A 15,998-nucleotide genomic window follows, 5' to 3' on the forward strand; every position below is an offset into this window, starting at 1 on the left:
TACACTGGCTTTGCCCTGAGGGGTGACGTGGTGTGAAACCAGAAGACACAGCCAGTAGCTGCCTTTGGGGTATAGCCAGGGGGCAAGACTTTGCATTTCCTTCCCGGGGGACCAGAGGTGGTGTCTGACGGGTGTGGTTCATTTCTGCCCCTGCCAGGCTTCTCAGGACCCTGGCCCGGGAAAAGCAGCCCCTCACAGGTGGAATCACTGCAGCTTCCTCTGGTCCAGGTGTGGCACGTAGTAGCCCAGGGGTCGGTGATGCACCTCATAATTCCCCTCCTTCTTCTGCCGGCGCATGGTTACCTGGGAGGGTGAGAAGAGGGTGTCAATGACTGGTCAGCTGCCCACATCGGGGAGACCCCAGGGTGAGGATATGGCCCAGGACACAGACCTGAGGCTCCCACGTCCCCTCTCCCCTCCCTTTTCCTCTTTCCCTTCTCTCTCTCTTTTTACTCTCAATTTTAAAATATGTCCCTCTCTGTTATCTCCATTTCTTCCTCTCCCTCTCCCTCGACTTCTTTATTAATTATCTATTATTTATTTGCCTATCATCCAGCTGTACATCATCTATTAATTGTCTATCATCTATCAACCATACATGCTTCTGTCTATATATTATCTATCAATCCTCTGTGATTTCTCTAGCAATCATCATTCATCAGTCATCTATTTGTCATTTATAATAATCTCTAAATCTATCAGCCATCATCTATCGTTATCATCCATCAGTCACCTATCAGTTGTCTATAATCTATCAACCATTTATGTACCTAGCATCTATTAATTGTGTCGTCTGTCAATCATCTATCATCATCAGCCATCTATGATCACCCGTGTATTTATCTGCCTATCAACTACCTATCAATCACTATCTCTCAGTCTCTTTTGGTAACTTTCTCTCTCCCTCTTCCTCTCTCTCTCTTTCCTGCCCCCACACCCCTCCAGCTTCACTGAGACAAAATTCAACACATGGTAAACTGCACGCCTTCAGAGTGAAGGGTTTGATGTGTTCTGGATATGACATTACACATCGCCTCCAAAATTATCCTCCTGTGCCCTTATAATTCCTCTTCCCCTGCTACTCGCAAATACATTTTCACTCCCAGGCAGCCACCGGTTTGATTTTTGTCCCTGTGGATCAGTTTGTATTTTCTAGAATTTGTTTATAAATGGAATCATACAATCTGTACTCTTTTCCTTTGGCTTATTTTCACTCAACGTATCTTTGTCATTTATACATGTTGCGTGTATTCATACTTGATTCCTTTTTATTGCTGAATACTCTCCCACTGTCTGAATATACCTGTTGATGGATACTGGGGTTGTTTGCAGTTTTAGGTTAGTATGAATGGAGCTGCTGGGAACCTTGGTGCACAAGTCGTGTATGGATATAGGTTTTTAAAATTTTCTCTTGGAGAAATTACTAGGAGTTGGCTGGTTGACCACATGGCAAGCATGTGACTTTCAAACACACGATCAAGTTCTGTTCCACTGGCTCTGCGTATGGATTCCAGTGGCTTCACGTCTTCACCAAGAGTTGCTATCGTCAGTCTTTTTAACTTTTGTCTTTCTCACGCCTGGTGGTGTCTCACTGTGGCTTCCATGTACATTTTTCCAATGGTTAATGTTAGGTTTTGACTTATTGTGCAACATGGTGACTACAGGTAATAATAATGCAGTGCGTATTTGAAAATTGCCGAGAGTAGATTTCAAATGTTCCCATCACAAAAAAATGTGCCAATGGATCTGTTAGCTTGATCTCACCATTTCATTGTGTATATCCAAGTATCGCATCATATACCATACGTGTTTTCATTTATTATTTGCCAGTTAAAATTTAAATTTAAAAAAGGCAAGCTACAAAATCACCAGGGAAAGATACATGCAAAACATATCTCCAGCAAAGGCCTGGTGTTTACAGTGTTTATAGCAGCCATGCATCACTTAAGGATGGGCTGCCTCTGAAGAATGCACCTCAGTCACCTTTGTCATTGTGCAAATGCCACAGAGTACACTGCACCAGCCAAGGTGGCTGTGGCATCACCGGGTGAGATGATCTCTTGGGGCCGAGGTCATGCATGCAGCCCGTCACGGACCAAAACGTCATTATGTGGTGTGTGACCGCGTTACAAATTCTTACAACCCAATCATAAGAAGACAAGCAACTCTCCCTCGCTCACCAGGTAACAGCAGATCAGGCACGTGATGAGTCCCAGGAGTCCCGCCAGGCAGATGAGGATGATGGCCCAGAAGGGAAGGGCTGGGGAGACAGGTGTTGGGTGAGCCACTCCTGCCACCTCCTAGGGCTCCCTTTGACCCCATGTGGCCTGAGGACGGGCATGGACTTGGGGGTGGAGCTTAGCAGCTCAAAACCTAATGGCTCTGAAGCCCCCTGCAGGCTCCCGCAGCTCCCACCCCAGGAGGCCAGGACACCTGAGGCCTTCCACTGTGCCTCAGGGGCCCTTGCCATGGGTTGACATGAGGACGTCCCCTCCCTGCCTGGGCAGGGGCTACTTTGAAGCTTACCAGAAGTTCTAGTCATAACATCATTTATGATGGGAGAATATCCTAGAAATGAAGGAAATGGAGAGTGCAGGTGAGTATACGTCACTTTTTTTTGGGGGGGGGGTACTGGTGATTGAACTCAGGGGCACTTCACCACTGAGCCACATCACATGATTTGTATTTTCTAAAGAGACAGGTCTCACTGAGTTGCTTAGTGCCTCTCCATTGCTGAGGCTGGCTTTGAACTTAGGATCCTCCTGTCTCAGTCTCCCCAGCTGCTGGGATCACAGGTGTGTGCCACTGTGACAGCTGATGGACCCGTTGATGGACCTGTTCCGCCCTGGGAGGGAACCCAGGACCTTGCATATGCAAGGCAAGCCCTCTTCCCCCAAGCTCCACCCCCAGCTCTAGCTAATCCTTCCAGAACTGGGTCGGGTGTTGGTTGTGTGCTAGGAGGAACACAGGGTTCTTGGAATGCAAGAGTGAACAAGTGAAGTCGCTCTAATCCTGACGTTGCCAGTGTTCACTGCAACACACACAACCATTGTTCAAATGAGTACATTGGTACGCGCAAGAGTCAGCCATGTAGGAGGCACTTCTGGGTCAGAAAAGGATCCATCCATCCTATCATGTTTTCTGAGACTGGATCACACACAGTGTGGAGCTGACTACCTTACTAAGTGGCCTGCAGGGCAGAGATAGGGAGGAGTCCAGAGAGAAGTGTCTTGTCTGAAGTCTGAGGTCACAGAGCTTTCTGGGAGAGGGTGAAACCCTCCCTTGTTCCCTCTGGGTGTCTTTTCTCTCTCCCTCAACGGTGGGTGAAGCCAGGAGGGACTAGGCCACCTCTTACTCATCTGAGACGCTTCAGTGCTGTTCCACCCCAAGGCCTTGAGATTCCAAGGAATCCCCAGGTGTGGAGGTTGGAGCCCCTGTCCCAGCTCCAAGGATCCGGGAGACTTACCATCCACAAGGATACTGTTCTTGTCCAGGGTGAAGTTCAGCAGCTGGGTGCCATTCTGGGTCAGCCGCAGGAATTCCTCATAGATGGCAATTCTGTCCACTCTCCGGGTCAATGGTGAGTAGTGACACAGGGAGTCCACCCCAGTGTGGTTGCTGTGGGGGACAGACCTGGAGGGGCACAAAGGATGGACAAGGGTATCTGGGATTCTGCCCTGGTTCAGATTTCCTGATGTGAGCCTGTCGTGGGGAGCTGTGTGCCTCCATATAAACATTCTTTGAAGGCTGCACCCGAGACAGTCCTTCTGAGCCCCATGTTCTTACAGAGCTCTTAGAACGTGGCTAGGCCGAGTGAGTGAGGAATGGAACGTGTAATTAAATTAAATCTAATTAATGCAAAAATAAATAGCTTCAGGGAAAACATTTCTGAAATGTTGGAGTAAGGTCTTGGGAAAAAAAAAAAAACTCCATCAAACAGTGAGCACACCACAAACAGTTGTCAAAATCAATTTTTTTCAGAAATTCAGGAATTCCCCCAAGGCTTGCAATAATCCAAGGGGTGTTCAGTAAACAGAGCAAGCTTTGTGGCGTTTCAACTTCCTTATTCCCATGCTGTTCTCCCAGAATCCTCCGTAATTTTGAAAACCAACGGTAGAACCCCGGCAGCTATAAAAAGCAGCCACTAGCCACCCCAGTGTGATCCCCAAACACCCATCTCCCACAGGACTGTCACTCTCTGACCTGTCCGGCATCTCTTTGCCAAAGCCCTGTTCTCAGGGAGCGCCTCATTTGATCTGACCCAGAACTTGCTCAGTGCCGGGAAGGGCAACCCAGGACACTGTCAAAAACAATCAGCAGCAAAGGCACCAGAAACAGACTTTGGAGAAACAGCAACCTCTTTAACAAGAGTGCTGGGAAAACTGGGTATCCTCGTGTGGAAGATGGAAACTCCATCCTCACCCCTCGTTCTGTGCAAAAATCAACTCAAAATGAATCCAGGGCCTTACTGCAAGGCCTGGCACTGTGGAATTATGAGAGGAAAATAAAGACCTCGGCGCAGGGAGCGATTTCCTGAACAGGACTCTAATCGCACAGGAAACAAAAGCAAGAACGGACAAATCGGATGACATCAAATGAAAAGGCTTCTGCCCAGCAAAGGAAACAATCAACAAAGAGATGGGGAAATCCTCGCTGGCTCTTCATCCGACAGAGCACTCACATCTAGAATACACAGACAGCTCAAGGCACAGAACACCAAAGAATAAGTGATCCAACCCAAAAGGGGCCAATCAAATGATCTGAACAGACACTTCTTAAAAGCAGAGTTATAAATGGCCAATCAGATATAAAAAATGCTCGGAAAACTACCTTAAGACTCCGCCTCGCCCCTGTCGGAATGGCTATTCCCAACACATGAAGCAAAAGAAAACAGTAACAAACACCAGGGAGAATGCAGAGAGAAAGGATCGCAGACACTGTTGGTGGGAATGTAAATCACTGTAGCACGATGGAGGTTCCTCAGAAAACTAAAAGCAGAACCATCACAGGAGCAGCTATCCCACTCCTGGGTGCATCCCGGAAGAAAATCAAGTGAGCACACAGAAGAGACACCTGCATACCTATCTTTACTGTGGCTGTTCATAGTAGCTAAGTTTTGGAACCAGCCCACGGTGTCCATCAATAGATGAAGAAAACGTGGTGTACATACACAATGGAGTACTATTCAGCCATAAAGAAGAATGAAATTATGTCATTTGCAGGAAAATGGATGGAGCTGGAGGTCATCATGTTAGGTGAAGTAAACCAGACCCAGAAAGATAAGGATCACATGTTGTGTCTCATATGAGGGAACTTAAAAAAAGATGATCTGAAAGAAAAAGAATTGTTATGGATGGGGAAGGGAAACAGGGAGGGGGAAGAGAGAGGAGGGAAAGAGAGAGTAGCTGGGAGTGAATATGATTAAAATCTGAGATAGACACATGGGGGAATGTCTGTGAAACCCATTAATATTCACTATTAATATTATTTAATATTCATTTAAACATCAATTGACATTAATTGTTCAATGCCACAGCTACCTGCAGCAGCCCACGGTTGAACAGAAAACCTAAGAGGAAAATTGGGGGAATACTTTACAGGAGGATTTGGTGGATCTGGGATGTGTTCTGAGGATCTAGAAGCCACCACTGTGCAGGGCCTATAATCCCAGAGGCTCAGGAGGCTGAGGCAGGAGGATCATGGGTTCAAAGCCAGCCTCAGCAACTTAGTAAGGCCCTAAGCAACTCAGTGAGACCCTGTCTCAAAATAAAACACATGTAAAAAATAAAAAGGGCTGGGAATGTGGCTCAGTGGTTAAGTCCCCCTGGGTTCAGTCCTTTGTACCAAAAAAAAAAAAAAAAAAAAAAAAGACCCAAGACCCATGATAAGGAATCTCCTGGGGTCTACAGCACCCACTTGGTCCTGCTTCTCTGATAAGAATTTTTTGGGGTGTACTGGGGATTGAACTCAGAGGTATTCGACCCCTGAGCCACATCCCCAGCCCTATTTTGTATTTTATTTAGAGACAGGGTCTCACTGAGTTGCTTAGTGCCTCGCTGTTGCTGAAGCTGGCTTTGAACTCGTGATCCTCCTGCCTCAGTGTCCTGAACTATCTCAAGACCCTTGAGCTCTGGAAAGCTCTTCCTTTTAATATGATGGAGGAAGGCAGCGTTGGGACCTATGTGGTTCTTGCAAAAGTTTCCCTCATCCTTGGAGAACACAGGCTGCCAATCAACTCATTAAAAAGTATCCAAGTCAAATAGAAGCTAACTAGTTTGAATATTGTTACTTTTGATCCATCAGTAAATGTACTCCAGAAGGTGATTTCTCTTCTTCTTGTTCTTGTGTTCTTTTTGCGACCCCGGGGATTGAACACAGGGCCTCACGCAAGCAATTTCTACCCCTGAGCGACATCCTCAGCCCTCTGTATTTTTTATTTTGAGGTCAAGTATTGCTAGGTTGCCCAGGCTGGCCTCAAAATTGACGTCTTCCTGCGTCAGCTTCCCTTTTATAGGTGTGCACCACTGAGTCCGGCCCCCAGTATCTGATTTCTTGAGGCAAGAATTCTACGCTCTAGACTCCCTGGCTCCCTGGGCCAGGCACCCCCATGTCGGCTGGGGCTATGGGTTTCCAAGACAGTCGGGCTCACTGCTCTAGGAAGAAGCTGGATTTTGGGGTAACAGTTCCATATTCCAAAGGCTCTCTTCGTAACAGCTGGGACTGTGGTCAAGGGGACACTTTTATTTGAGTGCGGCAGAAGTTCTCAGGGTCATTCGTTGGAACTCACCTGAATGCTAAGACTTGACAGTCAGAAAAGTAACCCTTGATGCTGCTGTTCCGGAAAAGCTGGTTGAGCTGAAAGAGAGGGTGATGTTTCTTAGGTCAGAATCCCAGACTCAGTTGTAAAAGAGAATGAACAGCCTGCGAGCATCCTTTCCCATCTATTTTTTTTCTTTGATGGAAACTAACCCAGATGTAAAAAGATGTCCTGTTCTGGGGGTACGGCATAGCTGTGTGATTCTGGGATAGCTACTGAACCTCTCTGTGCCTGTTTCTTAGTTTGAACCACGGGAATGAGAACTGTTACAAAAAGTCCCCCTTTGGCTACTACAGGCCCATCTCTGCCTGGGGACAGTCCGAGTGGACACAACGTAAGGCTCTCTCACCGCATTCTCCAGGCTTCTTTTGTTCCGCTGGTGTCTGGCTGTGCCCAGCTGAGCCATGTCCTGGGTATAGAGCAGGTTGGTGACGGTGAAGTTGAGCTGGAAGTTCTGGGAGCTGGAACTTCTGGTGGGCACTTCTGTTGGTAGAGGAGTAGATGGCTTCGCTTCTAGAACAGACAAAGAAAAAAAAGTCCTGTGTCAGGAGGGTTTTAAGAAAGGGGTCATTTCAGCCAGACTCGTTCTTCCTGGCCACGAGACCTGGGCTGGGTTTTTAAAGGTGGGCACAGAGGCCCCTTACTGACCTGTCCACCTGTACCCGTCCAGCCCTCTACCTGTTCACGTCTCCACGGGCGACATGGGTGTTTCCTGTGATGGGGGAGGGCGAAGGGCTCTCTGGGGAGTGGTGGGCAGGTGCAGGTGGGGACCGCCCATCTGTCACATACCTTCCCTGGAGATTCCAATGGAGGCCCTGCATTCCCAGAGGCTCTTCCTGCCTCTGGTCTTCCTCCCCACCCATTCTGCACCCCTTGTTTGTTGAATCAATAAATGTGAACTGCAGTAGATTCCCAAATTTGGCGACATGTGTGTGTGCGCACGCGCGTGCGCTGAGACATTTGTTTTTCATTGTACACTCATTTGCTCTGTGCTATGATGCACCAACACATTAAACGGAGGATACAGTGGCATATCCAGTGGATCTCAGTTGGCAGAGCTCGCAGACAAGGGGGGAGTTAAGTCATCAGCCGCATAATCACAGTACATCGTGGCACGTGAGGGTAGTGCCTTCTGGGAACCCTGGGACCAGAGCCAACAGGGGTTTTCACCCTGGAGCTACTGGCATTTGGAGCTGCGTGGTGGGATCTCCTGTGCCCTGGAGGGTGGTTGGCAGCCTCCCTGGACGCTATTCTCTGAATGCCAGTAGTAGTCTTCCCCACCTGTGATGACCCCAAACGTCTCCTGGTAGGCACAAGTGCTGCCAAGCTGAGAATCATGGACCCAAAGGAGCCTCATCCAGAAAACTCTTTGATTCCACCCTGAAGGATCCCATGGCTCAGACTTGGGGTTTGTCATGAAAGTCATCAAGGAGGAGCAGGGAGGACATTTTGCTAAGTGAAATCAATCCGAAAAAGAGACAAAAATACGGTATGCCCTCACTTAAACGTGGAATCTGAAAAAGTTGAACTCATTGGAGCCGAGAGAAGGGCGGTGGTTACTGAGGCTGCCAGGGGCCTCTGGCAGGAAAGGCAGAAGGTTTAGCCTGTGCAGGGCTCTGGGTCTGATCCCCAGCACCGAAATGGAAAGATGAAAAGGAGAGAAGAAAAAGGAAGAGGAGGAGGAGGAGAAGGGGAGGAGGAGGAGGAAGGGGAGGAGGAAGAAGAAGGGGAGGAGGAGGAGGAGGAAGAGGAGGAGGAGGAAGAGGATGAGGAGGAAGAAGGGGAGGAGGAGGAGGAAGGAAAGGAGGAGGAGGAAAGGGAGGAAAGGAGGAGGAGGAAAGGGAGGAGGAGGAGGAGGAGGAAGGGGAGGAGGAGGAGGAGGAGGAGGAGAAGGGATGAAGTTTCTCAACTGAGATGTCCATCAACTGATGAACGGATAAAGAAGACATGGTATGTACACTGGCATGCTACTGAGTCATTTGTGACAATCCTGTTATTTGTGACAACATGGAGAGAACTGGAGATCTCAATTGGAGAATTGGATAAGCAACAGAAGCCAGGCACAGAAAGACAAGGACTGCAAGATCTCACTCCTATGTGGAATCTAAAGAAGCTGATTTCATAGAAGTCAAGAGTGGACTACTGACTCGGGAGGCTGAGGCAGGAGGATCACAGGTTCAAAGCCAGCCTCAGCAACTTAGTGAGCCCCTGTCTCAAAATAAAAAAAAAAAAAATAAAAAGGGCTGGGGGTATGGCTCAGTGGTTAAGAAACCTGAGTTCAGTCCCTGATACTGGGAGAAAAAAAAAAGTCGACTGGTGATCACCAGATGCTGGGGATGGTTGGTGGGGTGGTCAGTGGGTGCCGAGTTGCACCTAGAGGAGCAGGGAGTCTGGCACACTACTCCAACGCAATGGGTGGAACCAGCATCCGGACACCCTGGCTTCTTAATTTTCATGGGACTGTGGAGGTGGGGGACTGGGATCTGATCTTGGGGAGGAAAAGGGACCCTCAGATACCTGTGGTGGTTTCTGGCTGCGCCGATGTCTTGGGCGAAGGCAGGAATGTGGTAGTTAACTCAGGAGCTGCAGAAAGAGTCACCATCAGGGAAGCACCGAGCCCCCAGGTCTGAGAGAAGCCCTCCACGCCCCCTGGGCTGCACTGGGGTCACGCCAGAAGCACCGATCCCAGGTGAACCATGGACCAGAGTGAGCGGAAAGAGCATGCACACGGCGGATGCGGGGCAAGCCTGCGAAGGAAAGGAACCCTAGAGGGAGCGTGGGTGACGGGAGAGGAGGACAAAGAGGACCCTGGGATGCATGGGCAGAGAGAAGGGACGGAGAGGAAGGAGGGATGAATGCAGGATCAGAAGAGAAGGCAAGGAGGAGCGCGTGGAGAAGCGGTTGGAGACGCGGATGTGGAGAAGGAAGGACAGGAGGATGAAGGGGAATGGAGAGAGGCAGGTGGACAACGGCGGGTTCACTGACGGGTGGGCAGTTGGGAGGATGAGTGGGGGCTGGGTGAGTGGCTCAGTAGATGGCTGGGAGGCTCACGGGGCGGGTGGGTAGGTGGATATGTAGGCAGATAGAGGAAGGAAGGACAACCAGGCACCTAGGCAGAAGGATGGGTATACAGATGGATGGATGGACGGATGGACCGAAAATGTCTGAGGACCTGATGGAGAATAGGCGGCTCGGCAGGCAGTCGAGTTGACCACTAGATGGCAGCACGCGCAATTTTAGCTAAAGCCACCAGGGAGCTGGCCGTGTTTGCAGCTTGACAGCAAGAAGCCCCTGCTGGGCACCCCGTGGTCTTTGAGGCATAAGTTACACGGTCACCGTGCGACCTCCATCCCTAGGTTCAGAGGATGCTTGTTCAAACTTCTCCCTTAACTCAGACGAATGTGGAGAATTCAGAATCCAACGCCACGTTACAGGTGCAAGAAGAGGCCAGGGATTTAGCATCGCCCCGCCCCCCACTGAGACCCTGGTCCCTCCCAGGAGACCCGCCTGAGTTTGGGAAGGAAGGAGAGAAGCTGAAAAGAGCTCTGGATGCCAGGACACGTACTTGGAGGAGGCTCATCTGGACCACGCTCATTGTAACCTGGAGAAGATGTCACAGGTGAGGAGAGGATCACACGGTGCTGCCCACGCCCACCATAAGTCTGCATCTTTACCATTTAAGGTGGGCAAACCTCCCCCCCCATGCCTCCGTTCACCCCAGGATGTGCCCTGCCCACTTGGTGAGGACAGGGATGAGCTCTGAGCTGTCCCCAGGCTGGGGACGGAGGGGAGGGAGGGAGCAGTCGGTAAACCTCCCCACGGCCAGACTTTGTGACTCAGAACCCCATGCAGGGACGCCTTCTTGAATTCTATCTTTTCTGGGTTCTGGGCTGATGCTGGTGCCCTAGAGGTCTGGGTCCCCTCTTGGGCCAGAGTCCCTGACTTCCTCCCTGGCATAGGGGACAGGGGACCCACTCTAGAGAGACATTCATCCCTCATCAAGAGAAGAAAGCAGGGCAGGGGTACAGATGCGTTCCGCCTCCCCCCCAGGTGTCTCCAAGGAAGACTCCTCTGCATATCTAGAGCAGAGCCAGGCAACGCATGTGGAAGACGGGGCTCCTTCCCTGGACAGACACCCTCGGGCTGCACCCACTCGGGGAAGCCACCCTATCTGAGCCTCGGTTTCTCCTGTAGAATAGGATTCCTCAAGGACCGGTTTTGCAAGGAGGCTGTGGGAGGCCGGACGCGGAGGCAGGGTTGGAAGTCTAAGTCTCCCCTAGAGACCCGACACTGGCATCCTGGTGGGCTGCACGGGGGTGGGTGGGCTGAGGGCTGCTCACCATTGAGGTAGAGGCTGTCCTTGTCCAGAGAGTAGGGACCCAGCCTGGTGATGCCCCGAGTCTGCCTTCTCAGCTCGTGGAACACCTGCTGGGCCGACAGACCTGGGCCCCTGGGTGGCCGCTGGTAGGTGCAGAGGAGATTCACCTGGGTCTGCTCACCGTTCTTCACAGACCTGGGGAGGGACAGGGGAACTTTGGGGGGGGGTGCAGGTGACCTGGCACCTGCCCACCTGCAGTGGAGAGTGGTCACTGCCCCTCACAGCCGGCACCCTGGCCTGCCCGTACGTTCCATCTCAGGAGCTCGCCACTTGGCTACTGCTGTCTGGAAACCTCTCTCCTCTGGCCTCTCCCCCTCCCTCTTCCTCCTTCCTTCCTTCCCCTGCTGAAGCTGGGCCCTGGGGGATCCTGCAGTCCCCGTTCTTCCCCATCACAGCCCTGGTCACTCTCTACGGGATCATAAATCATCTGTCCCTGTTTCTTCCAGAACATGGCCTCTTGAGGGCAGAAACTGGACTGCTCTAGTTCACGGTTGTCATATGGAAGTCCCAGCACCCAGCCCATCGGCCCACCCCAAGAGACGGAGAAGAAAAGTGAGGTATTTCAGACAAATGAAATACTATTCAGTCCCGAAAAGGGAGAAAAACCTGACACGTGCTATAACGTGAAGGAGAACGTTTATGTCACTGGAACAAACCAGTCACCAGAAGTCTAACACTGTGTGCTGCTGCTCGTCAGAGGTTCCTGGAGCTGTCGGATTCACGAGACAGAAGGAGAAAGGGGCCAGGAGCCCGGTGGGGGACAGGGAGTTAATGTCGGAGGACGACAGTGTTTGGGAAGTTTTCAGTTTGGGAAGATGGAAAGCCCTGGAGATGGGTGTTGGTGACCCCTGCACATGCGTGAAGGTTTGTGCACCAAAAAATGGAGCCCATTGTCCTCCAAAGGCCCGTTACTAAAGGCTTAGTCACCAGGTGGCGCTGTAGGCCTTTAAGAGGGATCTTACGGGAGGTCCTCAGGATATAGGTGCCCTCCAAGGGGAGAGTGGGGCTCCACCAATCATTTTTTTTTAGGTTCCTGGCAGGATGTAAATGGTTCATTCTGCCACACACTCCTGCAATAATTTGCCTCCTTCATCAGATGCTCAAAGCTATGGGGCTAATGCCATAGAGTGGAGCTTCCAAACCATGAGCCAAAAGAAACCTTGTCTTTGTGAATGAATTGCCTCAAGTATTTTGTTATAGTAACGTGAAGCTGACTAGTACAGATGGCAAATTCCATGTGCATTTTACTGCGATTTTTAAGAAGTCCCCCAAGACCCTACAGAGCATGGACACTGATAATGTCCTGAATCTCATCTTCTCCCTCTTTCCCTCTGGCTGCCCTCTCCAGCCACTCTGGCCTCCTTGGTCTTCACCGAGCAGGGCAAGCTCATTCTCACCCAGGGCCTTTGCCCATGCTGTTCTCCGTGCCTGGAAGTTTTTGTGGCCATTGGGGCACAACTCAGAAGTCACCCCCACTCTATTTAATGCTCCCACACCACCTGATCACATTTGAAATCATGTTCCTTAGGTCTTTATCTTCCTAATTAATATCGGTTCCTTTTCTTCTGGATGAGGACAGGGACAGTGTCTGTCTGTGTCACTTTGGTGGCTCTACCTAGCTCAGAGGAGCTATCACTTGAAGGGAAATACGAATGGGGAAGCACTTAGTAAACACCAGCAGAATGCACACTGACCCGGGAGTCAGAGCACCTGCCCAGGGCGTGCGGCCTCTCCTTCAGGTGACAGAGAGGTTTGGAAACACAGAGTGGTGGTGGCTGCGGAGGACCGTGAATCTGCTACAGGGGAGAACCCCACGTTCTCTGCTTCTCTTGTTCTTAACTGACTTGGAGGTCCCACGGCCGGGAAATACATTATTAGCCTGCTATGGAGGGCGCCTCTGGCGCGTGGTCATGATGACCACAGTTGCCTAGGTCTGCAGGTGTCCCATGGGTGACGGCGGTGGGAAGGGAAGGTGTGGCATCTCTGCCTTCATGCCGTGTCCGTCTCCCTTGTGGCTTTAACCTACGGGATTCCACTCAGCTGTGCATGTGGACGTGTGTGTGTGTGTGTGTGTGTGTGTGTGTGTGTGTGTGTGTGGTGTGTCCATCCAGAGTCAATGAAATCAGTATCGAAAAGAGCGATCTCCACTCCTGAGCTCCTCCCAGCACTATCGCCACAGCCAAGATCCGAGACAACCCGGACGACCTCCAACCACGACACACACACCGTGGGGCGGTGGTGTTAACAGAGACGAAAACCCGGTCACTTGAGAAGCCCTGAATGCAGGTGGAGGACACTGTACTAAGTGAAATAAGAGACTCAGGAAGAAAAAGAGCATGATTTCTCTCCTACGTGCAACCTCGAAGGGACTCCTAACGGTCACGCAGACAGTAGGACGATGGCTGCCAGGGCTGGGGGATGGGGTAGGGTGACACTGGTCAAAAGGCGCAAAGTGGTAACTAGGTAGAGAGACCTGGATTAGCTGGAAGGTGGCCATCACTTCACGGCGGATATCAACATATACAATTTTTATATGTCAAAAGTGAAGTTGTCATAAAACAAAGAACTGAAAAACCCAAGAAGAGAACAAACTAGCACACGCCAGCCGAGGGGCGAGGCCTTTGGTGGGTGGAGGAGGGCAGGGGCTCTTCTCACCTTAGGGCCATGACCTGGCAGCCTCTGTATTGGGCCCCCAGGCTGCTCCTCTGGAACAAAGGGCTGAGCTGGAGAGGAAGAGGGGAGGCTGTGTTGGTCCAGGCAGGTGCTGCCCTCTGAGGGGGGGAGGGATGGGGCGAGGGGAGAAGGCCACTCACCAGGTGCTGCATGAGGGTGTCGGTGATGTTGAACTTGAGGGATCGGGGGTGGCGCATTTCAGACGAGTAGCGCAGGTTGCGGAGGGTGAAGTTCAGGGTGAAGGGCTCCCTGCTGACGTCCCCAGCTATAGCAGGTGGGCAAGAGAGGAAGCTGGCAGGGATGACCGTGGCCGAAGGGGGTGGCATGGGGGCCAGGTGGGGGCGGTGTGTGCCCTTGGGTAGGGCCTCCAGGGCCCCCTGTCCTGGGTCCTGGTGGAGAGCCCCAGGCCACTTCAGCCTCTGCTTCCTGCTTCACGAGTTGCTACTTGCTCGAATGAGCTGTTTACATTTTTAAAAACCATGCCTCAGTTTACCTTTTGACGGCAGGAAGGGAGGGTTTGTGATGGAAGCCAAGGGAGGGTGGGAATGTGGGGGAAGGTGTCCGGAGAGCCCTCCCGCCCTGGGCTGAGACACTGCAATGGCCCAGGAGAGAGAGAAGGCAGGGATGGTGCTTCCCTCTCCGAGGACAGGGGGTGTGGGAAGCCGACATCAGGGGTACTCACTGGTGGGGGTTAGGGCCGCGGCTCCAAAGGTGTAACCTGCACAGAGAAGTGAGGCAGAGCTGAGGGTCAGCTGGGGGACCCGGAAGATCAAGGATAGAAGAGGTTTGGGGAACTGTTTTGGGGTCAAAGCAGAGGAAAAGAGGCATTGGAGGGACGTTCTGGGAGAAGGTAATCGGACGACCGGACTGCAGGTGGCTGGCCCTGGTCACTGACCCTACGATGGTTTTGATCCATCTCAAGGAAGATGGAAGTCAGACCCAGAAGGAGAGAAAGATGGGCCCAGGTCCCCCCTAGAGAGATGGAGGCTTTGCTCGAGCTCTGGGAAAGCCCACTCCAATGGGCAGAGGGAACATGGCTCTGAGACGGCCCCTCACCGTTGATGTAGAGACTGTTCCTGTCCAGAGTGTAGGAGCCCAGCCGGGTGACACCCTGGGTCTCGTGGCTCAGCTCCCAGTACAGCCGCTCCGTGTCCAGCCGGGTGCCCACGGGGTCAGAATGGAAGGTGCAGATCATATCCACTCCCGTGGAGGTTCCGCCATCCTCAGGCCTGGAGAAGGGGGGACATGGGGCGTGGAATGCTGAGGAGGGTCTTGAGCAATCTGGGTGTGGGGGGAAGGAGGTCGAGGGAGACACGGTGGGGCCAGCTGTCAAGGCCACAGGGGGGCCTGCTCCTGAATGTGTCATCAGACGGCCTCCTGGCCCTGGGGACCCGACACATCTGGAGTAAACTGTGCAGACAGGGTGTGGGGTTGTCCTCCTGCTTCTCAGAGGAGAACCCTCCCTGAAGGCAGAGTGTCACTTGGATTTTGTACACTAAATACAGTTCCTCGTCTCAAAGCCACCGAATGCTCAGGCCTTTGCCCCCTCTGGGCAGGAAGAAGGGGTGGGGGTGGCGGTCCCACGGTAGGTGCTGGAGGCTCCCTGGCTGGTGCCTGAGGTCCACCCCACCTGAGTGAGCGCTTCCTCGGGGCCTCACCTGAGTGAGGCCAGCCTGCAGCCGCTGTAGAGGGGGCCCACGCTGGTCTTGTTGAGCAAGGTCTTGAGCTGGTGGGAAGGGACCGGAGGTTAGAGAGCCCGGCCGCAGGGTGACGCGGGCAGGGGTGAGGGGGCCGGGGGTGGCCATGGGAGGCTCTCACTTGGTGCTGCAGGATCTTCTCGGTGAAGATGAACTTCAAGGACCCTGGGTGCTCCATCTCTTCCGTGTGTTGCATGTTGGTGATGGTGAAGTTGAGGGTGACCGCTACCGCGGAGGAGCCACTGACTGCAGAGGAAGAGGAAGGTGTCAGACACAGTAGCCACCCTGCCGGCCTCCGGTCCTGACTGCGGGCCGCTGGCTGTAGACGCCTGAACTGCAGCGGGGGACCTCGTGGAATCCCTAAGACTTCAGGAACCTTGGGTCATTCGGGGAGCATTTACTGAGTGCCTAATGTGTGCAAAGGTTCTCTGAT

At 52.1% G+C, this 15,998-nt stretch overlaps 2 protein-coding genes across 2 annotated transcripts in view; both read right to left on the reverse strand.

The window, feature by feature from the left end:
- Window positions 1-204: 204 nt before the first annotated feature.
- Window positions 205-14,194, reverse strand: LOC308645576 (mucin-16-like; the record flags this gene model as incomplete). The annotated part of the gene is made up of 9 exons (XM_081287781.1): window positions 205-303; window positions 2,181-2,260; window positions 2,527-2,568; window positions 3,467-3,633; window positions 6,788-6,855; window positions 7,167-7,330; window positions 11,158-11,330; window positions 13,851-13,918; window positions 14,009-14,194. The coding sequence occupies 9 exons, from the start codon at window positions 14,192-14,194 to the stop codon at window positions 205-207; spliced, it is 1,047 nt and encodes a 348-aa protein (XP_081143907.1).
- Window positions 14,195-14,536: 342 nt separating this feature from the next.
- Window positions 14,537-15,998, reverse strand: part of LOC308645577 (mucin-16-like) — a gene marked incomplete at both ends in the record, with an annotated part of 57,354 nt that continues 55,892 nt past the window's right edge. The window contains 4 exons of the mRNA XM_081287782.1: window positions 14,537-14,586; window positions 14,925-15,097; window positions 15,527-15,594; window positions 15,687-15,811. Of these exons, the coding sequence (XP_081143908.1) occupies window positions 14,537-14,586; window positions 14,925-15,097; window positions 15,527-15,594; window positions 15,687-15,811 (416 nt within the window). The remainder of the gene's footprint in view (window positions 14,587-14,924; window positions 15,098-15,526; window positions 15,595-15,686; window positions 15,812-15,998) is intronic.

This window comes from Spermophilus citellus (assembly GCF_964194105.1).
Source record: "Spermophilus citellus genome assembly, chromosome: 3".
Classification (NCBI taxonomy): Eukaryota; Metazoa; Chordata; class Mammalia; order Rodentia; family Sciuridae; genus Spermophilus; species Spermophilus citellus.